Source organism: Tauraco erythrolophus, chromosome 30 (assembly GCF_009769465.1).
Source record: "Tauraco erythrolophus isolate bTauEry1 chromosome 30, bTauEry1.pri, whole genome shotgun sequence".
Taxonomy (NCBI): Eukaryota; Metazoa; Chordata; class Aves; order Musophagiformes; family Musophagidae; genus Tauraco; species Tauraco erythrolophus.
Genome location: NC_141494.1, coordinates 134,713 through 159,674, shown reverse-complemented (window position 1 = coordinate 159,674; position 24,962 = coordinate 134,713). Strand labels below are relative to the sequence as shown.

The following is a 24,962-nucleotide window of genomic DNA, read 5'->3' as shown; positions in this document are numbered from 1 at the left end:
CTCCGACTGCAGTCGACTGAATAGACGGGAAGGGGTGGAACGTTCTGGGCTGGGGGTGAGCTGGGTGCTCCGGGCTGTGCCAGCGCGGCTCCCCGCTTCTCCGGGTGGCTGTGGGCACCTTCTTTTGTCTTTTTTTTTTAATTTTTTCTCCTTGCCAGCGTGTCAAACTTTGCCAAACGTCCTGTGCTCCACTGGAGCGAGCTGAGGCCGTGTCCAACGCTGTCAGCGCTGACCCCTGTGGTGCTGAGTGCCGGGGGCTCAGCCGGCGGCGGGCTGGAGCGAAGCGGTGCCACGCGCTGCCCTCTCCGCACAGCCTGTCCCCGGTGCCGGGGGACGGTAGCTGCTGCGGGCTGAGAGGTGCCTCTCCTCCACCTCCGCCATCTCTACGGCACAGCTCCACGGGCCTCTCACGGGGGGTCAGCCGGGCTCTGTGCCCGAGCCGGCGGTGTTTTGGTGCCACCCTGGTGCTCCTGGCAGCATTTTGGTGCCCCCTGCGGTGTTTCGCTGCCGCCCTGGTGCTCCCTGTGGCGTTTTGGTGCCACCCTGGTGCTCCCTGTGGCGTTTCGGTGCCGCCCTGGTGCCCCCTGCAGTGTTTTGGTGCCACCTGGGTGCCCTCTACGGCGTTTTGGTGCCACCCCGGTGCCCTCTACGGCGTTTCACTGCTGCCCTGGTGCTCCCTGTGGCGTTTCGGTGCCGCCCTGGTGCCCCCTGCAGTGTTTTGGTGCCACCCGGGTGCCCTCTACGGCGTTTCACTGCTGCCCTGGTGCTCCCTGTGGCGTTTCGGTGCCGCCCGGGTGCCCTCTACGGCGTTTTGGTGCCACCCTGGTGCCCTCTACGGCGTTTCACTGCTGCTCTGGTGCTCCCTGTGGCATTTCGGTGCCGCCCTGGTGCCCCCTGAGGCGTTTTGGTGCCACCCTGGTGCTCCCGCTCTGCACAGCGACCTGTGCCACCCGCCCCCATGGCGGCCGCGGTGCCGCGAGGCCTGTGGGCACCATGGCCTGGCCCTGGGTAAGGCCTCCCTGCCACCTTACGCGGCTGTGTGACGTCACGGCAGTGACGTCACGGCAGTGACGCCGCCGGGGCCCTGCAGCGCCCACGAGGCCTCGCTCGCGCCGCGCCGGACTACATTTCCCAGCGTCCCCCCGCGGCGGGCGGTGTTGGGCGGGACTGCATTTCCCGTCGTGCCCCTCGCGGAGCGCGGTGGGCGGCGCCCTACGGTGGCCGCGCGCGTGACGCGCCGGGCGGGCGCTGCTCGCCCAAGATGGCGGACGAGGAGGGCGACGGGCTGCCGCGCTCGGCGGCGGCGCCGCAGCGGAACGGCGGCGGGGAGGGGGCGCCGGCGGGGCCGGGCGGCCCCCGCGTCGTCCGCATCGTCAAGTCCGAGTCCGGTTACGGCTTCAACGTGCGCGGCCAAGTGAGCGAGGGCGGGCAGCTGCGGAGCATCAACGGCGAGCTGTACGCGCCGCTGCAGCACGTCAGCGCCGTGCTGGGCGGCGGGGCGGCCGACCGCGCCGGGGTGCGCAAGGGGGACCGCATCCTGGAGGTGTGAGTACGGGGGGGCCGCCGCCCCGACCCGCCCGGCCCCGGGGGGGGGGGTCGGGGGGGGGCGTCTGGGGGTGGCCCTGAGGAGGGGCTGAGCCCCGGGGGGGGCTGGGGGGGGCCCCTGAGCCCGGCCGGGGGCTGGGGGGGTCCCCGAGGAGGGGCTGAGCCTCGGGGGGCTGGGGGGGTCCTGAGGGGGCTGGGGTGGCGTCCCCTCGCTGGGACGTGGGGAGTATGGGGGTGATCGGACCTCAGCGGGGCCGGGGGGGCCGGTTTGGTCCCCGCTCACGGGGGGGTCTCGGGGGGCTGCTCTGAGGAGCCATGTTGGGCCGCACAGATGCTTCGGGGGCCCCTGGGGAGGGGCCGCTCTGGGCTCTCCCTGAGGGGTGCGGGGAGGGGCTGACACCCCCCTCGGGGGGGCTTTGGGGACCCACAGTGGGGGGGCTGCGCAGCCCTTCGTCCCCAAGGACCCCCCCCTCAGCGCGGGACCGTCCTCCCGTTTTGGGGCACCCCTCGTAACGGGAGCCGTGTGCCGGTGTCGGCCCCCCCGCGGGGGTGGGGGACCCCTCTGGGGGGGGAGGGCACATCCCCATCCCCTTCAGCCGCTCGTCCCTTCGTGACGGGGGTGTGGAGGGACTGGGGGTCACAGCCTCGGGAGCAATCTGTCCGGGGTCCCCCTCACCAGCTCGTTCCCGGGGGGATTCTCCCCCCACCTCTCTTCTGGCGTCGTCCCTTGGGCTGCGGAGCCGGCAGGAGCGGGAAGGGCTCCCGAGGTGCAGAAATATCCATAGGTGCCACGTCCACGGATCTGCGTGCCCGGCCGGGAGGGGGCTGCAGGAAGGGGGTGGCCGCGGTGGGGAATCTGCCTGGGGAGGCACTGGGCTCCTGGAGAAGAGCTGTTCCCGGGAGAGATCCCCGGCAGGGAGGGGAAGTAGGTTGGAGATGTGGGAGGAAGGGGGAGCTCGCCCTGAGGAAGTCTGCAGAGAGGGGAAGAGCAGGGGGATGGGGACGGCTGGCAGAGACTGGTCCTGGACTGGGGGAGCTCCCGGGTGCCCCCTCCCTCGGGCTGGGATGAGGTGCGCGAGGGTGCGGACCCTCCTCCGGCCAGTGAGACCCTCGGTCTTCAGCATGGAGACCCCCCTGGGGTGGGTGGGGGCACCTCTGGGACAAGACGGGTGCTCTCTGGAGCTGGTGGCCTTCCCACCACCCCCCAGCTGCGCGGCTTTGCGGAAGGCAGCAGAGATGGGAACGCGCTGGGATGGGTCCGGCTGCTCCGTTTAGGCAGCAGAGATGGGAACGCGCTGGGATGGGTCCGGCCGCTCTGTGTTTCTTCCTCTCGGTCACTGGGACCTCGGGGTGTCCAGCGCTGTGCGGCCGCTGTTCTTCAACAGTGGGAATTGTGGCGTGAGCCTGGAATCATCTTTCCAGGGAATGTGTTGGAACTGATTTTCCCCCCCCAAATCCTTAAACTTTGAGCCGTGTTTGGGACTGGCACCGGATAAATCTCTCCGAGGGCGCTCCGAAGCCTCGGCCTGTCGAGGTGTGTTTTCCTTCGCGTGTTCCCGTTGTCGTGTGGTTCCTGGGGCTGGTGCTGCCCGCGCCGAGCCGTGCGGCGCCGCCTCATCCTTACGTGTTTGTGCTTCGTGCCGAGGTGGTTAAGTCCAATTACTTATTAATTACCGGGATTTCGTAGCAGCGGGAATGCTTGGCTGCCAGCCTTTGCACGCTGCAGGGTGGGAAGCACAGCAGCGTGTGTCTGGGCCCGGCGGAGACCTGTTCTGGCTAGCCCGTGGCTAGTGCCGGCCGTGCCCTGCCGAGAGCTTGCTGGTGGGATCTGCCTTTCTCCGCGTGACCCAAACGCTTGACGCTTTGGTTTTTCCGTGCAGAAGAACCGTTCGGGGGTGGATTCTGCACCCGGAGGATCCGCTTGAGAGAACAGCGCTTAGTGACCGAGGGGAGCCGCGTCGCGGGGTGCCGAGCCGGAATTCTCCCTCGTGCCGCGGTGGGGAGACGCTTAAAATGCCGCGTTTGAAACCAGAGGTGGGTTTTGAGGCCGGTGCCGGAATCGGGGTTCGGTCTCCGGCGTCTCCACTGGCGTGAGGTGAGGAACCGACCTTTAGTCCGCTGCCAAACCGCGCAGCGGCGCTTGAAGGAATTAAGGCCGGCAGATAACGATGGTGGGTGAGGGGGCACGGGTGGGGGGCATTTGCTTGAGGCTCTCCGGACCCCCCGGCTTCCCCCTCTGCGGGGCAGGGAGCGACTGCGGCTGGAGGGAGGGGGGTTTCCTCCTGCTTTATCCGCCGCTGCTCAGCTCCCAGGAGAAGCGGCTTTTCATTTGCTCGTGTATCTTCTTGTCGCGCTGCCAGCTTGGCTCTCGCCCTCTTCCAGTATCGGCTTCTGCTTTTGCCAACCCGGCCGCGGAAATCAGCCCGAAAAACACAACGCGATGCCGGCCACGTTTCGGCGGCGTGAGCACCCCACGCTCCACCAGGAGGACGCTAATTCCCATTAAACTCCGGCTCCTGCGAGTGAATCTTCGCCCGGCTGTGAGTCGGAGGAGAAAACAGTAAAACAAGACTCCAAAAATAGCTCCCGTTTCCCTTCCCTGCCACGGCAGCACCCTGCGCACAATGGTGGGGGTGGGGTTCCCCGGGCGGCACGGGGGGCCCATCCGCTGCGGCTGCCGCCTCCCCGGCACGGCGGTGCCACCGCCCGGGCCGTCTGCCCGCGGGGACCCGCGGCGGGCACAGCGGTCGTGGTGAGCTGGGGCGAAGCCGGGCGGCGGGGCTCCGGCGGGAGCTGCTGGCTGCTCTCGTGCCGTGTCCGGGTGCCGAGAGCACGTGCGGGTCCGGTGTTTTCTGAACTGGCTGTTTGTTTCCGAGTGAGGCTTTGTTTCCAACTCCGAGCAAACCAGCCTGGGAGAGAGGTTTTTTTGGATCTGGAGCCTGAGAGATGAGATTCTTCCACTGGAAGACCCAGAGACCTCCCATCCCGGTGCAGCCAAGGGCTCTGACCGCGGTAACGGGAACGTGGTTTTTCCCCTGCGCCATGGAGCACAACCTGCTTCCCAGTTGCCCTCTGAAATTCAGGGATGTTTTGGGTGTTGTCCGCAGGGTTGTTCAGGCTCCTGCGCCCCCTGCAAAGTCCTCTCTTGCCGTCCTTCGCTGCGTCGCGCTCCCGTATCCGGCATCTAGCTCAGGGCTCCCGCTTCCGAAGGCTGGTTTTGCAACATAGCTACGGCATGCTCGCTAATCTTCTTAGCTGGTCGTGTTTGTGGGTGTCGAGGGCATTGGAGCCAGACAATGGAAGCTAATTTAGCTCCTGATTATCACCCGGAACGACGATCATAACTAATCTTGACATGGAGGAACATCTCACTAGCGTCGGCTCCGTTTGCAAGGAAGCTCGCTCGGAAATATCGAACGGATACAGAGGGGTTTGCTGCCAGTGTCGCTGAAGGACGTGCGACGGAAAAGCGGTCCCATGTAAGTGGGATTGCGAGGGCAGGGGGGGGGCCGCACGCCGGCGGACCGGAGAATCGGTCTCCATCCCTCATTCCCGCGTCAGAGAAACAGTCGCAGCACCGGCTGCTTCGAGGGAAGGTGTCGTACCCTCGGTACGGGTCCTGATGGAATAACCCCCGCCGGAGACGGCTTCTTCCTGCCCCTCGTGGGCAGAGACTCGTGCCTGGGGCTGGGGTAAGAGGCGCTTCCCTCGGGAGATGAAGCTCTTTGTCTCCTCTCGGTCCAACGTCTGATTTCATAGAGTGACTTGGGACAGAAGAAGCCGGTTCCGCTTTGGAAACATCCGGAACAGTCTGTGGAAGGGAGGCGGTGGCTGCGTGTCCTGCCGAGGGATGTCTGTCCTCCTCCCACCTCCGAAACACGCCGTCTGCCCGCCACGTTCCCGAATTCACCCCGACCTTGCCGGGCTCCGTCCCCACATTCCCGTGGCCGTTTTCGGAGCGTTCCGTTGCGCTCGCTCGTGCGAGCGGGGCTGCTGAAGCGCTGGAGGTGGGGAGTGAGTCCGCCTGGTTACGGCAGTGGATGAGAAGTGGGAATAATTGGAGTCTCCTGATTGCGCCTTTCCGGCTGCGCTCGGAGCTGGCGCTGGCTGTTGGAGTGAGAAACTGCAAATGAATCTTTTCTTTCTGGAGAGACAACAGCAGCGGTAGGAGAAGAGGCCTCGTGAGCGGAGCCGTTTTGTCTCCCCTGGCCGAACACCTCTGCGGTGTGTCCGACTCTGCGCCTGGGAACGCGTGCGGCCACTGAAGCTGGAGAAATTTAGACGCGTTTCCGCCGCCTGCGCTCTCTGTTCCTGCTTTGTTCGGCTCGGGATAACGAAGCAAATGGGTCAGTCCCCGTGGGCTCGGTGGAAACGGCTCCTGACGGGGAAGAGCTGCTGAGGATGTGCCAGGCGTTGGTGCGCGGCACGTCGCGGTGCCTTTTTTTTGTACCCATCGCTTCCCTTCCCTACTCTCCGGGCTGAACGCTGGCGAAGCAGCGGCAGAGGACATGTAAGGCAGGAGGAGAGTTTCCTTTTACTGCGCTTCAAACCTGTGCTGGCAGAACACAACTTGCAGACCGAAACGTTGTGGAGAGGCCTCGGGAGCGCCCGGTCTCCGGGCTGCTGTTGGACTGGGATGGTGTGTTGGAGAGCTGGAGCACAAACTCTTCACCAACGTCTCTGGAGGAGCATCTCGTGACGGTGGTTTTCAGCGTGTGGTCCGCAGAGTCCTCGGGGGCTCGTCGACGCCGCTCAGAGCTCGGCGAGAACGCGCGGCTGGGAAACCAAAGCCGCTGGCACAGGCTTGAACTGGGTCGTCAGCAGCTTGGAGTGAGCCGGGGGAGAATCCGGGGCTGCAAGAGGAGCAGATAAGAATCGTTGCTTCGATGGTGGTCAGAAAGGTCACGCTTAAAGTCCAGCTCCGTGCTGGCGCGGGACGCGTGGTCCAGCAGCCCTGCCCGGCTCGGCTCTGCCCGGCCTGGCTTTGCTGGTGGTTCAGGGAGGGGAGAGCCGAGGAGGCCGTGACCCGGCTCGTGTCTGCTGCCCTGGCGCGGGCGCTGAGCGCAGTTCACAGCTCCCGAGTCTCCAGAGTGGATTTGACCCAGGTTTGGTTTCCCAAGGGTCCAAAACGTCGTTCCTTTTTGAGCAGGACTAACAGCTTCCCGCCTGTTGAGTCAGCGCTTGTTTGCTTTCCAGCAGAGTTTAGTTTTTAACCTTCCGACGTGTTCCAGTTGTTTGTCTTCTCCCCGGGTGTTTCAGCAGCGTTAACTCGCAGGGAATCGCCGCGGTCGGAGCGGGGCGGGCGAGCGGCAGTCGCGCTGTCTGCCGGAGCGATGCGCGTCGAAACGTCCTGAGAACGTCGGGAGAGGCGTCTGTGCCGATGGAAATTCCCCCACCCGCCTTCTGGGCCCTCCCGTGTAAGAGAAATGGGAAAGGTCACTGGGATTGCGTTAGTGCACGTGCCCCGCCGGTGGCACCGGGCGGCTGGCGCTGCTCCTCTGCTGAAAAGCAAAGCCTTAACGACGACTTGAGGAGTTCCGGGGGGTTTTCCCTCGGGTTTGCCGGCTGGCTTGGCGCTCGGCCTGAGCGGAGCACAGAGGCAGGCCGTGCTCCTCATCGCCGGCAAGCTGCAGCCTTCCGTGCCGTGAATTTCCTCGTCGTCGCTTTGACGGACAGAGTTGGGAAATTTTAAGAAGCCTTCGCAGAAAATGAGTCACTGGGCGTACGGATGGGAGAAGTGAAACGTTCTTCTCCGCGGCTCGGGGCTCTTGCTCGTAGCACCGGCGCGGTGGGGAGTTTGGCTCTGTCGAACGCGTGCTTCGTCCTCATGGTCTCCGGTGTTCGCCAGCGGTTCCTGTTCTTGCCGAAAACACTCGCCGACGGGCGTTTCCCAGACGCAGCTGACGAGTGGGATGTTTTCTGCACCGCGCTGGTGGGGAGCGAGCCGGGGGGGCTTCAGCGGCTCGTGTCCTGCCAGCCCGCGGCCGCTGCTCACTGTCTTTGGCCTCGTGCTTTGGAAACTCCGTTTCCAAGAGGCTTTTAAATCCTTTATGCCGAACAAACGCCAGTCTGCTCTGCCCCCCGGCGTGTATTTTTTGCCGAACCGCAGGCTGAGGATCTTCTGTAATTCCCGGAGCTTGGCTTTCCCTGCCGGCACCAGGCGAGCCCCGACGGGCGAGCGCCGGGTTTGAAAAAAATGATGGATGTGAGGTGGTAAGAGCTGCTGTCTTTGCTCTGGGAGCCGCGGATGGAAAGCTAAATCCCGCGGTTGATCCGGGCGAGCTGGGGTGGTTCTGTGACCAGCACTACCTCTTTGGTGGCGCGGAGATGGCGGCCTGTTCCCAGGCTCTGGGCAGGAATAGCTGGTTGCCAGAGGGAGTATTGGAGAGCCCTTTCCCTCCCTGCACGTGAAAGCCCAGGCTGCTGTCCTCGTGCGCTCCTCGGAAGCGCCCGGGTGACGGCCGTAGCCACGGCACAGATTAAGGGCGACGTTGGGTTCTCTGGTGGAGAAATTCCTGGGTGGGAACGAAGACAAATCGGGGTTGTGGCATCGTTGCCGGTGTCGCTTCGACAGCGGTGAGAAACTCCATGGGTGGTTTGATCCAGGCTCGTCCCGAGCAGCTGCTGGGGAAGCAGCGGTGAACAGGGAGCCGCCGTTTCCGACGATCCACGGGCTCTCCAGCAGCCTTGCGAGAGCGCGGCTGGGCCGGCTGGTGGGGATGCGGTGGGTGAAGCTCTGCCTGTTCCTGTTTATACAGGGAATGTTTCGGATACCGAACTCTTTGCAGAGATGCCTGTGATGACTGCGAGTTTGTGGAGACTCGCTGCTAAGTTTAGCTCTTACCGGGAGGAGAAACAGCCTTGTCCTTCTCCAGATTTGGAAGAGAAGCCAACAGCTCTCTTGGCTTTGGAATCAAGTCGTAGGTCCAGCGCCTTTCCAAGCTGGCCGAGGTGCGGGCTGTATCTTCTGGGCAGAGCAAGAGCCAAGCGATGGTTTTCTGAGCTCGGAGGGAGAGCAGGAACATCAGGAATGCCCAGAGGTGGCTTGGGTATGTCCCAGCTCTTCAGAGCTTTCATGGGGCTCTTGGAGGGCTCGGGGCGTAGTTGGGACGAGCCCTTGGGATCAGGTTGGATTGATTTAGGAAGTGGAAATGCAGCCGGGCTGTTCGGGGCACGGCAGAGCAGTTTGCCCGGAAGGAGCGGAAGCGACGGCGCGTCTCCTTCGTGCTGCACCGCAGCGGGCGTGCTCGTGGCGCTGGGACTTGGCGGCTGGGAGCGCCGGGTTCCGAAATCGCTCACCTCTGCTCTCGGAGCCCGCTCGCGCGCTTCCCCCTCCTTGTTCACCGGGAAGCTTCAGTTCGGGTTCGGGGAAGCTCGCGCACGTTTTGGAGCTGTAGAGGATCAGGAGATGGGCTTTGCCCTCGCAGGGCGGTGTGTGTTACTCCTCGTGTTTCCTTCCCCAATTCCGTGGTCTCCCTGTGTTTGCCTTCGGCTGACGGGAAAAGGTGGAGGAACGTGCCGTGTCGTGCCGATGAGAGACGCTCAAAGCCGCAAAACTTGTTGTAAGTGTTCAAGGGGATCCCTGAGCCTTAAAGGAGTTTTAGTCGTGTCCGAAGTCGTTAAACATAATTCAGTAACTAATAACCCGAGAAATCGGCGGTGGGAAAAACGAGCCGCGTTTAGACCGGGGTGGAGCTGGAGCAGCCGGCGCAGTTGAGGCTGGAGGGACTGTCAAGGGGAGCAGATACGTGACGGGTGCCCGGGCTGGCCCTGGCGTCGCTCGGAGGCTCCGCGGTCGCCCCGCCGTGCTCACGGCTGTTCCGCTCTCTCTTCCGCAGGAACGGGGTGAACGTTGAAGGAGCGACGCACAAGCAAGTGGTGGACCTGATCCGCGCGGGAGAGAAGGAGCTGATCCTGACGGTGCTGTCCGTGCCTCCCCACGAGGCGGATAATCTGGATCCCGGCGATGACTCTCTGGGCCAGTCCTTCTACGACTACACGGAGAAACAGGCTGTGCCCATCTCCATCCCCACCTACAAGCACGTGGAGCAGAACGGCGAGAAGTTCGTGGTTAGTATCGGCCTGGACGGGGTTTTCGGGATGTTCCGGGTTCTCTGTGACCATCGGTAGCAAGGCTCTCTGCAGGATGGAGGCACACTGGTTTGTTGTGGACTGGTTTTGACACGGTCTGGTTTAGGCATGCCCGTCTTCGCCCTCGCTGTGCTCAGTTATTTTTTTGCAGCTATTCCCATGCGCTGGGATAGTTTTTTATTGATGTGCCCGGAATAGCTCGGTCCCGTGTGAAGATCAAGCAGGAAGTTGCTCTTTTGTTGGCGTGAGCTTTCCTGTTTGTATCTCCTGTTCTACACCCAGCGCGGAGGACGTCTGCCGGGGCTGTAAAAGCAAAGGGAGCAGATGTCTTGATGCGTAGCTTCCCATCTCTGGAATTTCTTTTCCCTTTATGGGGAAATAACTGTAAAACGTCTCTTTTCCTTTGGGTTCCCTGCCTCTTTTGTTGCATTTACTGGGGAGACTGGCAGTCTTTTTCCTGGATAATGTGATCTGTCACGTAATTACCTGCCAGGGGTGCGTCCTCTGAGGTTTAAGGTTGATTCTGGCTCTCCAGGGCGGGCTGGCTGTGGCAGGCAGGGAAATGTTTGGAGAGGGACCCACAAGGGGTTGGGCAAAGACGCTCGGCTGCAGAACTGCTGCTTCTTGCAACGTTTGGAGTGCTTGACCTCAGCTCTCCTGCGTCCTTGCCTGGCTGCGAAGTGTCGCAGATGCTCAGCTTGCCATCTCGGGCGACCTCATCTCCATCGCCCCGTCCCCAGCACCGCGCGCCTCGCTGCCGGCGTGGCGAGGGGTCAGCCGAGCCCGCGGCTCCGCGTTTCGGTCGGCGACTGGTGGAGACAGACGCCTGCCCACAAGGACGGTCATTCTTCCCCCTGCAGAGAGCTGCTCATTGTCCTACCCGCCTCCGGATCGTTTCCCTCCGCTCCGTGTGCTGCCTGCGTTCTTCCAGCACCGGGGAACAGGGCGGCCGTTCCGGGGAACAGGGCGGCCGTTCCAGGGAACAGGGAATGCTCCTCGGAACCAAAGGTTCTGGGGAGGTCAGAGGGAGCCTCTTGACTGGGCTGACAGTAGCCACTGCTGTTCTAGCCCCATCCTGGCACCTTCTCCCAAGGTGATGCTGGAAGGGCTGACCACGTGCTGCTTTTTAAGGAAAAAGCTGCCATTTTGCTGGACACCCACCCCTTGTGAAGGTTGTCGGACAGGTACGTGGAGGGCAAGTGAGCCAGGGCGGCTCCGAGCCCTCACCTGGAGAGCAGGTTGGGTTCTGAGGCTTCCAAGCGCTGCTGAGGCCGCTCTGGGTGCGTGCCCTGTGCTGAACTCCCGCTGTGCCCACCCTTCGGCTCCGGGAGGACGGTGGAGGGCGACGCTCCCCTCCTCCAGGAAGAACGTTGCGTGGCTTGTGCGACGTGAAAAAAGCGTGAGCCTGCTCCGCTCCGCCGCATCCCTGTCCTCGCGGGAAGCCGGTGAAGGTGGTGCCGGTGTTCGGTTCCTCCTTATCGCCGGCGGCACGTCGGCAGCGCCGAGACGAGCTCGCGTAACGCGCCTGCGGGACCGAGCAGGCCGGCTTTGGAAATGGAGGTGGATGGTTAATGAATGGGAAGGGAATTCCCTGAAAAGCAGCGCGGTGCCGAGAAACGTCCCGCGACCATAACTCTGCTCCGGGTTTCCCCTGTTTGGGACCAGAGTCCTGTTTCCTTAACAGTGCCTGGAATGAAACTGGGAGAGCGCACGGCATGGCAAAAACACCGGCTGGCGTGGGGTGTTCCTAAATGATCTCAGGCTGCCTCTCCCCTGGGATCTGCCCTGCGGTCGGGGCTGTGTCCCGACACAAACCGAACCTCCTGCTCGGTTTGGGATGTCCCGGTGTCTCGGGGAAAGGAGCCGTGAACCCGAATCCAGAGCTCTGAGGCTCAGTTCTGCAACGAGCTGGAAATTCAGCCGTAGCGTCGAGCGCGTCTGGAAGGTGATGAGGCTCTGGCTGCCGAAAACAACCGATGCAGCCAGCGCGGTATTGCCGTGGCATCCAGCTGGTGGTGCCTTGGTGCGTCTCAGGGACCCTCCTGTGTGCGGGATGTGATCCAGGTGGACGCCGTGATGGCTGCCTCAGGGCTCGGGGCCTTTGGTAGAAGGTTTGGGTGGTTTTCTTCTCCTTTTGGGATAGAAAGGTGCCTTGAACTCGCGCTGATCCTGCTGCTGTTGGATGGGGGTAGTAGTTGGGACACCCCCCAGCTCCAGGGATGAGCAGTGGCGTATTTAACTCTTCGTACCAGTTTCTCATTAGCTCAAACCTTCCTGACGTAGTCTGGTGCTCCCAGTGGGTCCGGGCAGGCAGAGCTGTGCCAGTTTGGGTTTGGAAAGCTTTCCTCACCCCAGTGAGCCTCTTCTCCTCCCCGCAGGTCTACAACGTGTACATGGCGGGCCGCCAGCTCTGCTCGAAGCGGTACCGGGAGTTTGCCATCCTACACCAGAACCTGAAACGGGAATTTGCCAACTTCACTTTTCCGCGTCTCCCGGGCAAGTGGCCGTTCTCTTTGTCGGAGCAGCAGCTGGACGCGCGGCGGCGAGGGCTGGAGGAGTACCTGGAGAAAGGTACCGAGCCGGGAGCCGCGCGCCGCCCACCGCGCACACGGGGAAGCCAGTCCTCAGGGTCCATCCTCCCGCGGGTGGGCCGAAATGTGACGGGGGATCCGTTTACCCATGAGGGGAACAAGCTCGTTCGTGGCTGGGTCGGATTTTACGGCTGCGGTGGTGAGAGGGAGCTCGGACGTGCCAGGGCTCAGCGCCGCGCGCGTTCCCGGCTGGCAGCATGCTTCCAACAACAAATTAGTGTTTTAACGCGCAACGAGCTTTTCTTTATAGCGTCGTGTTGCTCCCTCCCTCGAGATGAGGGAGCATGGGGACGAGGAAGAGGAGGGAAGCTTTGGAGCAGGGAGGAAGTCGTGTTCGAGGCCGTTCCCATCAGCGGAGCTCGGCTCAGGCAGTGGTGACCAGAGCTGGCTCGCGGCTGAGCGCTTCGGTCTTTTTTGATGGGAACCGTAACGCCTGCAGCAGGAGTTTCCTTTGGGTCGAGTTCGGATGGGGGGAGAGCGGGTGCAAATCCGCTCCGTATCGGAGTGCCTGGCGAAAGGATCCGAGCCCGCGCGTTGCAGGTGGGATTCATAGAATCATAGAATGGTCAGGGCTGGAAGGGACCTTCAAAGGTCATCTAGTCCAACCCCCCTGCAAGGAACAGGGATATCTCCAACTAGATCAGGTTGCTCAGGGCCTCGTCCAACCTGGCCTTGAACAATTCGGGGAGCCGTGGCCCCCCGTCCCTGCGAGGCTGGGTTGTTGGCTTCGTTGCCTGGAAGCAGCTCGATTGGTTTCCGTGAGTTGACGGCCTCTTCCCTTTCCCAGCGCCTGGGAGTGAAGCCTCCTCTTCCCGTAGGACGGCCGTGGGTCGGGTTTTCCCCATCCCACTGCTCCCTCAGCCCTGCCTTGCCCAGCTCCTTCATCCTCATCCTCGTTCACCGGCCAGCTGGAGCACGGGGCAGAGAGGCTGCGTCTTGGAGGCAACGTGATAACAGCTCAGGTCCAAATTATTTGATGAATTTGGCCTAAATTCCCCAATAGTTTCAGTCTGGAATAACTTTTTGGTTTTTCAGCGGCAAAAGTGTACTGTTTATTAAACTCTTGCCCGCTTTTAAGTGTAGTCCGGTCCTGCCGTTGGCCGCGTGCCTGGGGCCTGGCTTTGTCCCGCGGGGAATGTCTGGGTGAGTTATTCAGCACCGCTTGTCGCGGGCTGTCGTCGGGCGTTCGGGCTGGATCCGTCTTCGTGCCAGGACACCCGGTACAGCCCGGAAAGCACTTGCTTCGAGAAGGCTTTTTTTTCCTGGCTGGAGATACCACCGTCGTTCGGCGCTGGCGGAACAGCCAGTTGTTATTTCCACGTCGCCTTTGGGCCGCTCCGGGTCGGGGAGGGCTCCCTGACCCCCAGGCACCCCCTAACCTGCGCTCTCTGTCCCGCAGTGTGTTCGATACGCGTCATCGGGGAGAGCGACATCATGCAGGAGTTCCTGTCGGAGTCGGACGAGGTAGGCACGCGGGCGACGGCGCTGCAGCTCCGCCGCCACCTTCGCTCTTACGGAGGCCGGGAGCGCTTGGTAGCACCGGATCAGAGAGCGGAGACGCTCCCTCCCTGCCAAAGCCTCGCTCGGTTGGGTGGGTGGGAAAACGTGCCAAAAATTCAAGGCTACGGTTTGCTGCTACAAGCAGCCTCCATGCCGCTCTCGGAGGCTCACGCTGCGCAGGACCGGCCACGAGGGCCCGTTGCATGCCCTGGCTCTCCCACAAGGGAAGACCCAGCAAAAAAAAAAAAAAAAAAATGGAATTCACTAACTTTCCTGCAGGTTTCTGTGCCGGTGGCAGTCCCGGTACCCTCTGTGTTTGTGAGCTGTCCATATTCATCAGCCTTTGGCCGGACAAATCCCGGTCTGTTTGACTTCTCCCATCATTTGAGTTGCTGTTTGCCCTTGGACTGTTGTTCTTTTTCCAACCTTTCCATGGTGCGTGAGGTTGCCATGTCCCAGAGCTTTCTCCCACACTTCACCGGCAAACCTGTGAATGGAACATCCTACCCCGTCGTGGTCGGGAGCGGTTTGCTCAGCTTCCCGTCTCGGAATTGCTCACGTCTTCCATCTTTCAGGCTTTCCGTGGTGCGCACTGGAATGGGGCTCCGGAGGCTGCAGCGCAGCCGTCGTTAGATGTGATTGTTTTAATTAGCAAGCGCCAGGCAGCAAGTAGAGCTCGGGGCTCGCTGCGTGTGATGCTCATTTCCGCCCTCTCTTCTTCCCTCCGTCAGAATTACAACGGCGTCTCGGACGTGGAGCTGCGGGTGGCGTTGCCGGACATAACCACGGTGACAGTCAGGGTCAAAAAGAACAGCACTACGGACCAGGTGTACCAGGTGAGCCGCGGCTCTGTTCGCCTCGACTGGAAGCCGAACGTCGTTCGGACGTTAGCCGAGACCCCGTGGGCTCCTGCTCCCCGCTCCCCTCGCTGGGCACCGGCGCCACCGCGTTGCCGCAGCGGAGGGGACAGGGCCGCTGGAGAGCTCTGGCCTTACGCCCCGCTGGAGCAGCGTTTGTGCCGCAGGCTGGGCTGCAAGGGCAGAGTCGTCGCCGAATTGATTTTCACCGATGGCATCTTAAGGCTGGCGGGTGGCTCCGAGCGCCGGACGGGTTGTGCGGCGCGGCTCGCGGTGCCTGCGGCGTGGAGGGGTCGGATCCACGAGCTGCGGCCAACACACGAGTCCCACTGGCAGGATGGCGAGTGGGATGTTAGGGATAAGGAGCCTTTTGGGGACCCCCTGGGCGGAGGACAGGGCTGCGAGTGCTTTAAGTGGAAAAGTAAGTCCAACAGGCTCCAGCCAGCGCTGCAGGAGGAAAAGCGGAAGCTGTCCATGAGTTAGGAGGAATAAGGTGATGCAGGGGAGACCCATTTTGAAAGGGGAGCTAAAAATGTCGCTGTGAGCGAGGGAGCCTGGGGGTTTTGCAAAAGAGCAGGTGCTCGGGAGCTCCGGATCCGCACGGCGGAGTCCGGCCAGTGGGATCCACCTGTCAGAGTCCAGCCAGCGAGATCCACGTGGTGGAGTCCAGGCAGTGGGATCCGCACGGCAGAGTCCGGCCAGTGGGATCCACACGGTGGAGTCCCTGCGTTGGGGGCACAGCCTGTTGAATTCCACGTCGCCTCCGCCGAGGTCTGCGAGTTCAGCTGTGGCACTGGCGGGCAGGAGCGAAGGGTCGGAGGAGGCTCCGAGGGGAGGCACGCGCTCCTCTCCTGGTAGGGACCGAAGCCGGAGGCGTCGGAAGGAAAGACGACCTGATGGTCAGCCGCGATGGTGCTTAAAATCCAGAGCAGCTCCCGGGGAGGTGGAAGCAGGAGAGTCCAAGCCCTCACTTAAGAAAACATCTGGTTTTATTGGAAGGGTAAAATCCAGGTTTTCCGTGGTGACTAACACTAATACTTGGGAATGCGCTGTACGGCGCAGGACGGGCAGCTGCCGGCTCCTGTTCCGCTCACCCCTTTTCCCGTTGGGTTGCTCCGTAGGCCGTGGCTGCCAAGGTGGGAATGGACAGTATTACTGCAAACTACTTCGCCTTGTTCGAAGTGATCAACCACTCCTTCGGTAAGTCCCTTCGTCCCTGTGGTCCCCACCGTGCCGTGGGGGCCGGTGGTGGGTGGTACGGCAGCCGGGCTGTGGTCACGGGTGATGCTGCTGGCGCTGCGCGGGGCTGTGATCTTACCTCCGTGTCCTGCGCTTCTTCCAGTGCGCAAACTGGCGCCCAACGAATTCCCCCACAAACTCTACGTGCAGAACTACACCTCGGCGGTGCCGGGAACGTGCCTGACCATCCGAAAATGGCTCTTCACTACAGAGGAGGAGATTCTTCTCAATGACAACGACCTGGCAGTCACCTACTTCTTCCATCAGGTAGGTGCCCGAGAGCTGTCACTTTTCACTGGAGGTACGGCAACCCGGGCTCCCAGAACTGCCCTGGACACCGCTGTGTAAAGCCAGTCTAGGATGACCAGCTCAGAAGTGGACAACTTCTGAAGTCCTCCTAGACACCTGGGTGTCTGTAGGCTCCCCAAGGCAGTCAGAGGCTCACGGCAGGAGTTGGCGAGTGCGAAGAACCGCCCCGCTGAGCCTGGCCACCCCTCCGGTCGCTTCTGGGGCTGGGGATTTGGGCGGCTGCTCAAACAGCCCTGGGGCCAGCCAGGGAAGGCAAAGCGCCGTGACTCAGCAGAGATCCTCCAGCCTGACCTCCTGGGTTTCCTTTCCCTTTTTCTGTTCAGGCTGTTGATGATGTCAAGAAAGGCTACATCAAAGCAGAGGAGAAGTCCTACCAGTTACAGAAGCTGTGTGAGCAGAGGAAGATGGTCATGGTGAGTTATCCTGCCTGTCCTCTTTGCTTTCCCTCCTGTCGGCAACGCTGTGCCTGCAGAGGAGAATATGGAACAGGCTGCCCGGAGAAGCTGTGGCTGCCCCATCCCTGGCAGTGCCCAAGGCCAGGTTGGATGAGGCTTGGAGCAACCTGATCTAGTGGGAGGTGTCCCTGCCCATGGCAGGGGGTTTGACTATAGGTGATCTTTGAGGTCCCTTCCAGCCCAAACCGTTCTATGGTTCTACCCACACAGCCTTGGAAAACACATCTACAGCCTTGGAAAACACATCTACAGCCTTGGAAAACACATCTTTCTTGGAAAGCCGTAGTAGCCGTGGAGGGCCGTGGGGTGTGCGCTCAGCGCACGAGGGGTTGGCAGGGTGTGCACACGCAGGAACGCCGGTGTGACTCGGTGAGCCGGGCAGGGACTGGGGGAGCGAAGTGGGTGCCCTGGGCTCATCTGCCAGACACGAGCCTGGCTCGGAGATCAAACAGCAGCAGAACGTGACTTGGAAATAACTTCGTGGGTTGCAGGTGGGCTGCCCCTTCCCTGAGCCACGGCCCTGGGATCCTCTGCTCCAGCTCATCCGGGCTTGGTTGGGCCCCTCCTGGCATCCTGTCGGGCTGCAGCAGCTCTCGGGGGTCCCTGCTGGGAACTGCCTCGGGGTGGGCCCTGGAAGGGTCACCTGAAACGCTGAGCCAAGAAGGTGAATTATTAACCCATGATAAGGATCAGTAAATAGACGCGTCCTCCTGTGGGTCCTCACGGCTCTCGTGTTTCTGCTCCCATCACTGGCTTGCTCCTGGCCAAAGGAAGATCTGAACCTTTGGAAATGGAATATCCCAGCGTATATATGTTCTATACCTGTTCTATCCCAGTGTATCTATATGTGTGTGCACACACACCCCAGGTGCAGCAGGGCCCTGGCCTGGCAGGAGATCCAGAAGGTGCCCGTGTCCCAAAGAGCCTGTGAAGTCAAAATGCTTCATCCTCTGCCTCCCCCCGTGTTGGTGAGGGTCCTGCCCGGAGCCCACTTGAGAATTTGGCCCCTTCCTCCAGTCTGGAGGTGGCTCATTCCATGGTTAAAAAGTCCCTCTGGACTCTGTCACGGTTCTGCCCCGCGTAAACCTTTCTGGTGCACGGAGGGGCTGCGGGGCGCTGGGGCACCAGCCCCTGGAGAAGCTCCTGGCTTCTCCCACGTCCCAAGCCGGGACTCCGAGCTCCCAGCACTTCTCTGTTGCCCTCCCAGTCCTGCTTGGCCTGAGCTACACTTGGAAAGAAAGAAATAGCCAAAATACCTCCTCTTCGGACCTTTTCATCAGTTGTAGCGTTGGCATCAAAGGATCTGGGGAACCCGGATCCTCGTCTGCCCCACAGCCCCTCTTTCCGGGCTCATCCTCAGCCCGTGGCCGTCGGGACGGCGGCTCCAGCGAGAGCGGTGCTTTCGCTCCCGGGGCTGCCTCCACCGTTTGCTCCGATCCGTACCCCTGCCGGGGGAGCACGGTCGCACCGGTCGGGCTCCTGGAAAGGGCTCCTGGCGTTGGAGCTGCAAGGAGCTCTGCGCCTGGACGGATCCACGTTGCGGCGACGGGAATTGTGCAGCGGGAGGGGTCTCCTTCCTTCCCCCAGCACAGCCCCGCTGCCTCGGGGCCTTGGGCTCCCTTTGGTGGGGATCCAGCCGTGCTGGGCTGGGGCAAAGCCGGGGATTTCCGAGGAGGCGGAAGGTGGTGCGGGAAGCGGGAGGACGCGGGCTCCCTGGTTTAAAACAACACCGAGAGAAACCCCCAGAGCCCTCCTACAGCCCCCAGACCCATCCTAGAGACCCAAAGATTCCCCCAGACCCATTCTACACCCCCCAGGCCTATCCTAGAGCCCCCAGACCACTCCTAGAGCTTCCAGACCCATCCTAGAGATCCCCAGACCCACCCTAGATACCCCCAGATCCCCCAACACCCATTGCAAACACCCCGGACCCCTCCTACAGCCCCCAGACCCATCCTAGAGAACCCCAGACCTCTCCTACAGCCCCCAGCACTGTCCGAGCGAGCCAACGCCCGCGGCTTTCTCCCCGCAGTATTTAAACATGTTACGGACGTGCGAGGGTTACAACGAGATCATCTTCCCGCACTGCTCCTGCGACTCGCGGCGGAAGGGCCATGTCATCACCGCCATCAGCATCAAGCACTTTAAACTCCACGCCTGCACCGAGGAGGGCCAGCTGGAGGTAAGCGGCTTCTCCCGGGTCCACCTCGGCACCAGTGCCCTGTCCCGGCGCTCCGGGGGTCGGGACTGCTGCCTCCGAAGGGATTTGGGCCGCGGTTGGGTGCGCAGGGGTTTATCAGGCTGCTCCGTGGGCGCTGGCGTGCGTTTCCGCTGCCGCTTCCTCGGCTCGTGCCCGTCTCCGCGGGCAGATTGTCCGAGGAATCCTGGCACCCCCGTCGCGTGGCGTCGCTTTTAAACCGCCCGTTCCTGGCGGTCTGCCGGGCTCACGGGGGCTTCGTCTGCCCTCAGGACCAGGTAATAGCGTTCGAATGGGACGAAATGCAGCGGTGGGACACGGACGAAGAGGGAATGGCGTTTTGTTTCGAATACATACGAGGAGAGAAGAAACCCCGATGGGTTAAAATCTTCACCCCCTATGTAAGTACCCACAGTTCTTTGTGGATTTCTTAAGGAAAAGCCCAGAGCCTGCTTGTTTTCCTCCTAGAAGCTGGAGGAGCACCCTGTGCTCCAGCTTTTGGGGCTGGAAGAGATCCAGGGGCTGGTGGCCACCAGGAGGAGCCCGCAGCCCGGGGAGCGCGGCCGGGCGGGCAGAGCCGGGCTCGGGCTCGCTCCCTCTGGCTGCTCCCAGACATCCCATCCCTCCTCTCTCCTTGCAGTTCAACTACATGCACGAGTGCTTCGAGCGGGTTTTCTGCGAGCTCAAGTGGAGGAAGGAGGTAAGAACCCGTCGCTGCGCTCGGAGCGGTGATGCCGGGTCTCCGAGTGGTGATGCCGGGTCTCCGGGCGGTGTGGGGATAGACCGATGGGCTCCCGGAGACCTGGGCTCTGTAGGCGGAGGGCGTTTGGCGTTGTAGCTGGAGCGAGGAGCTGCCGGTGCTGGGAAAGCCTCGTGCAGGTGCGACTGACCCGGATAACCAGTTCCCGGGCGGCGCGACTGCAGCCGGTCGCTCTCCGGCATCTCCTGTCGAATGCAAACGGCAAAACGTCCGTCCTCCATCTCCGGAGAGATTCTGCAGGTTGCTGAATTATTCAGAGAAGGTGGCGAGAGCCTCTGTCGAAAAGCTGCGGCGAAGTACAGAGAGAATTCCCGACTCCCGGCTGCGCTTGGAGCCGGCGCTGAGCCCCGGGTGGGAGAGGCGGGAGCCAGCCCCCCCGGCCCTCTCCGTCCCCGCTGCCGCCCTTCCCCGTCCTCTCCTCCCGCTCGAGGGAGACATTTTATCGCCTCGCGTCCGTCTGCTGCTCCTCCGTGGGGCTGCCCCACAGCTGCCGTCCCCGGGGACGGCTCCCGTCAGCTCCGCTTGCGGGAGGAGGCCGAGAGCGGCTGGAAAAGCCGCAGCGTGCTCGGCCCGGGGCTCGCCCTGCCCCTGCGTCGCTCCCGAATCGCCGTCCCGTGTCTGCGCTGTCCTGGAGACGTCGCTCTCCTTCGCGGGGTTGGAGAGGAGCCGCCGCTGGAGCTCGGATCCTCCCGTCGCCCTTGCCATGGTCGGTGCTGTTGGCATCAGCCGTCCTCGCTCCGCCGATGGCCGTGTCCGCCGGCCGATGGATTTCGGGTACCTACAAACGGCTCGAACGCAGCGAGTCTTGGAATGATGATCCAGGAGGATCTGCCCTGCAGCCCCCCAGGAGCCCGGACCCGCTTTGTCCCGGCCCTGAGCCTTGTAGGAGGGAGAGCGAGAGGCTCGATGGCGTGTGACGGCGCAGTCCGGCGACGTAAAGCTCCGGACAATCCCCGTGCACCATGTGCGGAGCCGAGGAACTCGGCTCTGGGATTGTGTCCCAGCTGGGGGTGACGGTGGCACCTCTCTCCCTCCCAGGATCAAAGTCTCCGTGGCTTATCCGCTGAATCCCAGCTCCTCTGTAGCTCCCTGTGTCCAGCATCTGTGGAGCACCCCGAACCCTGTCCTCATGTCCTCCCAGCTGCTCCAACGCCCGCTGTTGGAGTCTCCTTCTGTTCCCCCCGGCTCTGCTTTTTTTATTTTTACCCTTTTTACATTTTTTTCCCGTATAAAGGTGGAGGAGGAAGCAGCAGCCAGAGGTAACGGGAGCTGCAGCAAAGGAATGGGGCTGGAAACAAACAGCATCCGCTCTCTGAGCCCGGCCGGCCGCTCCGTGGCCACGGAATGTCTCCTGCTCCTCCACTCCCGTTCCCGGTAGCGCGGGACGGTGTCCTTTCCGAGCGGCTTCTCCTTGGAGGGGACCTGTCAAGTGAAGCCCCCGATGGCCGCTGCCCGCGGGATGGACACGGCGTTGTGCTTAAAGGCCTTTTCCTGACAGTGGAAACGCTTGCTCCCGGATCGGCCGGCTCCTGGATTGTGCCAGCCGGAGCCGTGGCTCCCTTCTGTGCCCCGGCGGAGAGGGAAAGGGCACAGCTGGAAAGGGGACGGACGCTTTGGCTCTGCGCCTCTTTGAGGGCCCGAAGGCTCCGTCCCGGCAGCTGCCGGCGGGACCGACAAGTGGCTTTTCCCTTCTGTTTTTCCGCGGCGGTGGAGCAAAGATCCGTCGGGATGACAAACGCCGTTCGCGGTGCCGCTCTGACGTCAGGGAGCAAAAACCGTCTGCTGCAGCACCGCGGAAGGTGCCCTCTGCCCCTCCTGCCCTCTGCCCGGCCGTGTCGTCTCCAGCCTGCCCGGGGTTTGCAGCCAAACACTTCAGATTCCATCGGATGCAGCGGGAAGCATCCGTCACCTGCTTGTCTAGGATGTCCCCTTGTGGGCTTTTATCCCAGTGCCTTGCCGAGTCACCCCACACTGGGATGCCACACGTGATGGTGTGTGCCAGGAGCCGCGGCCTCTCCTGACAACTCCGCGCCATCCTCGGCGGGAATGCTCCAGTGCCGCTCTGCCCCGCGGAGCCAGCGCTTTGCCGTGCTCCCCCTTCCAACTTTGACTTCTTTGCTCAGACGTCGGAAGCAGCTGCGGGATGTTGAACTCGAGGAGGGAAAGCGCAGTGGTGCGGCGTGAGGCCGAAAGCCGCTCACCCCCGCGGCGCTGCTGGGCGCTGCTCCGCGGCGGGAGGGAGTCGTGTCGCAGTGCCTGGGAAGCGTCGGACATCAAAGCGGGCGAGAGCCCCTGTCTGGCTGAGCAGAAACCCGGAGCAGACGGTGTGGGATGTGCCACCCGTTCCGGAGGGAGCCGGGAGCCGCGGGGGCGTGGGAGCCGCCCGCCCCGCGCGGGGCTTCCTCTGCGGAGCAGATCGGGCGCGATAACGCTCCCCGCCAGCGCGCCGGGGTGAACCCTCTGCTCCCGAAACGCCAAGCGCGCCGCGTGGGGCACGTTCGAGGAAGATCCGGCAAAGGCGGCGTGCGGGTGTCGCCGCGTCGCGCCGTTGTGAACCGAGAAGCGAGCGTTCCGTGTCTCTGCAAAGCCGGGAGGCGCCGAGAGGGATCCGCTCGTGCCGTGGCTCTGGGAATTCAACGGCCTCGTGGAGCCGGAGCGGGAGAGCCCGGCTGGCACCGCGCTCGGTTCCGCTTCCTGCCGGGGCGGCTGCTCGAGGGGCGACTCGCTGAGCGTCGCCTCTTCCCGCAGCCCGTGACGTCTCTTCCTGCGGCCGCGAGAAGGGATCTGGAAGTGGAGTCCGGCGGAATTGCTTCTCCTTCCCTCTTACATCGGTTGTTCCTCAGCACTGAACATCCCATCGCTTCCCTGCCGGGGAAATGGATTTTTCTCCCGTTCTGTTTATACGCGTCTGCGCGATTTCCCTTGGCTGCAGCTCCCAGTGGGATCGCCCCGGGCTGTGCTCCGTGGATCAGCGCCACAGCCCCCACCACCCCAAAACCCGCCTGGGGGCACGGCGCGGCCCCCGAACACTCCTGTTGCTGCCACTCCCACCGCCAGCGTTTGGGGAGGAAGGTCGTTTGCGGATCAGGAGTAGTGCCAACCAGCCACTTGGTAGTTTTCCCTCCCTGGCGTAAAATAAAGCGACCGATGGAATTTGGCGGATACTTCACGGATGTGTTTGGTGCTCTGCACACTGACTTGCTCCCGACCCGCTGGGCAGGCGCAGGAAGAGCAGGATTGAGGCTTCACCGATCCGTCGTCTCTCCGCCAGACCCTCATGGTCCCGGCCACGTGCGGAGGGGACACGGTGGTCCAGTGGTGGCCCTTCCCGGGAGGAGAGCCCAGCTCCGTGGAGGATGGCTCCGGCTTGGCGCAGTGACAAGGTCCCGTTGGGGACGTCGGGGTGGCTGGAACCTCGTAGGTGAACTGGTGGATGGAGACGGTGCCATGCGGCGCAGGGTGGGCACCGGGGACCCCCGTGACCAAACTGGAGCAGAGGGAACGTGAGGAAATGGCTCCGTCCTCCTTTCGCCGGAGCTGAGCTGCCGCTGGGCACGGTTTGACTCCCGGAGCGTAATCTGGGTTATTTGCAGCCTCCGGCCCTTTTCGGGAGGGAGGGGAGCCGGGGGGGAGCGGCGCTTCCTGGGGGGATCCCTCTGATTCCCGGGGCTGCTCCTGCCCTCCTTCCTGCCCTCCTTCCATCTCCTGCGCCAGCGTCAGCCGTCAGTCCGAGCCGCTTTCCCGCGTTATTTACCTCCTCGCCCGCCGAGGATTCCTTACTGCCGGAGAGGCGCCGGGATGCGCCGGATCAAGGGCTCCCAGCAAGCGTCGCGGCTCTCCGGAGCAGCACACCCCCAGCCGGGGGGTGGGGGGGGTCCCTGGTGTGTCCGAACCTGCAGCTCGTGCTGCTGCCCCCTGCTCGGGGGGTGCCCCCCACCCTGAGCACAACGGGCATCCTGCGTGGCACATCCCCGCGGCATTCCGGCATCCACTGGCACCGCTCCGGTCCTGGCTGGGTGGAAGCGTCATGGAGCAGCCGGGAGGGCAGCCCCCGGCTTCGCGCGGCGTCAGCGGTGGGACCAGGAGGGGTCCTGGCTGTCCCCGGGCTGGGGGGGGGGCACAGGCGGACCCCCCCGCGGGGGGGTCGGACCCAGCGCCGTCGTGCCGTTAACATCCTTTTTTTCTTCTTTTCCAGAACATCTTCCAGATGGTCAGGTCACAGCAGAGGGACGCGGCCACTTAGCCCCTCGTCACGCAGGAGCGGACCCCCCCCCCAATTAACACTTAAAATTCTGTTATTGTATTAAAGCCCTTAAACTAAATATTATTAATAATAATGCCGGTTGTGAAGGTCGTGTTTGCGGAGCCCGACGGAGTGCGGGGGCGGCACAGGAGCCCCCAGGGTCTCGTGGCTCTTTCTTCCCCCCGGTCCCGCTCCGGAGCACGGACCATCCCGTTGTTTTTTACACCTGGAACTCGGAACGCCGCCCGTTTGCACCGCGCAGACGTGCGTTTGTACCGTCCGACCCCCCCGGGAGCTCCGCACCCCCCACACCGGGCACGTCTCCACGGATCCACATTCCCTTCAAACTCCCAGAGCGGTGCCAGAACCAGAAAAAAGGGAAAAAAGCAGCAACATTCTGTGGTGAAACATCTCTGCGCTTTACGAGCTCGCGGCTTCCTTTTTTTTTTCCGGGGGGGTCGGGTCGGTTCCGGGATGGAGGCTGGGCTCCGGCAGCGCCACGATCCATCCCGTCGCGCCGGCACCGCGAGGCTGCACGGTGGTCCGAGCCCTCTGCCTTTTCCCGGGACGTGGGGAAGCGCTTCCCAAACGCGGCCGCTTCGGCGAGGGCTCCGCTGGGCGCTCCGGCCGTGCCGAGGGGGAGAAATAAGGTCGAAAAAGCTGCGTTCCGGCGTTGGAGGGAATTTGGGGCGGTTTCCCCCCCCCAGCCGCGGTGCTCCAGGGCGGTTCGTGTCCGTTCCCCCTCCCCATCCCATCGCCCTGGGTTCGGGGTGGGGGGCCGGGATCTTCGGGAGATGCTGCTCCTGCTGCTTCCCGCCACAGGGAACAAAACACGGAGCGGGGAGCAGAGCCCCGGCGAGCGTCCGGCACGCGCGGCACCCCTGGCACCGTGGGTGCAGGATGGAGTGGAAAAGGCTCCACGTGGGGATTTCCCCTTTCCAGCATATTTTGGGAAGGGGCTTATCCGCCCTTTGTCAGACTGGGAGAAGCCACACGGCGAGGATGGGGCCGGATGCAGCCAACGGAGGGGGCTCGGCGGGTTCCCAGTGGGTCCCCAGTGGATTCCCAGTGGGAGCCCTCCGCCAGCGTCACCCATCTCCACTCCCGCTCCGGCGCTCCTTGGGGCGATGAAGGAAAACACGGATTAAAACCCCGGCAGGGGGAGACGCCGTCAC

General features: G+C 62.9%; 1 protein-coding gene across 6 annotated transcripts; it reads left to right on the top strand.

The window, feature by feature from the left end:
* Positions 1-1,261: 1,261 nt before the first annotated feature.
* SNX27 (sorting nexin 27) lies at positions 1,262-23,809 on the top strand. Of its 6 annotated transcripts, none has more exons than XM_086628291.1 (13): positions 1,262-1,545; positions 9,384-9,615; positions 12,015-12,207; positions 13,627-13,691; positions 14,459-14,563; positions 15,706-15,784; positions 15,927-16,090; positions 16,456-16,545; positions 18,620-18,769; positions 19,057-19,185; positions 19,425-19,484; positions 20,779-20,830; positions 23,729-23,809. In XM_086628291.1, the coding sequence occupies exons 1-13, from the start codon at positions 1,262-1,264 to the stop codon at positions 23,785-23,787; spliced, it is 1,662 nt and encodes a 553-aa protein (XP_086484417.1). In that variant the 3' UTR covers positions 23,788-23,809. The 6 variants fall into 6 exon arrangements, with proteins under 6 accessions (XP_086484417.1, XP_086484416.1, XP_086484418.1 ...); XM_086628290.1 differs by having other exon boundaries at positions 20,779-20,839; positions 23,738-23,809; XM_086628292.1 differs by lacking the exon at positions 20,779-20,830 and having other exon boundaries at positions 23,740-23,809.
* The last annotated feature ends 1,153 nt before the right edge of the window (positions 23,810-24,962 follow it).

Bases quoted from the DNA above. Each gene is read 5' to 3' on its own strand.
- SNX27 (XM_086628288.1), top strand. From the start codon at position 1,262: ATGGCGGACGAGGAGGGCGACGGGCTGCCGCGCTCGGCGGCGGCGCCG. The intron at 12,208-13,626 runs GTACCGAGCCGG...TCTGTCCCGCAG, and splicing joins GGAGGAGTACCTGGAGAAAG to TGTGTTCGATACGCGTCATC. The intron at 16,546-18,619 runs GTGAGTTATCCT...TTCTCCCCGCAG, and splicing joins AGCAGAGGAAGATGGTCATG to TATTTAAACATGTTACGGAC.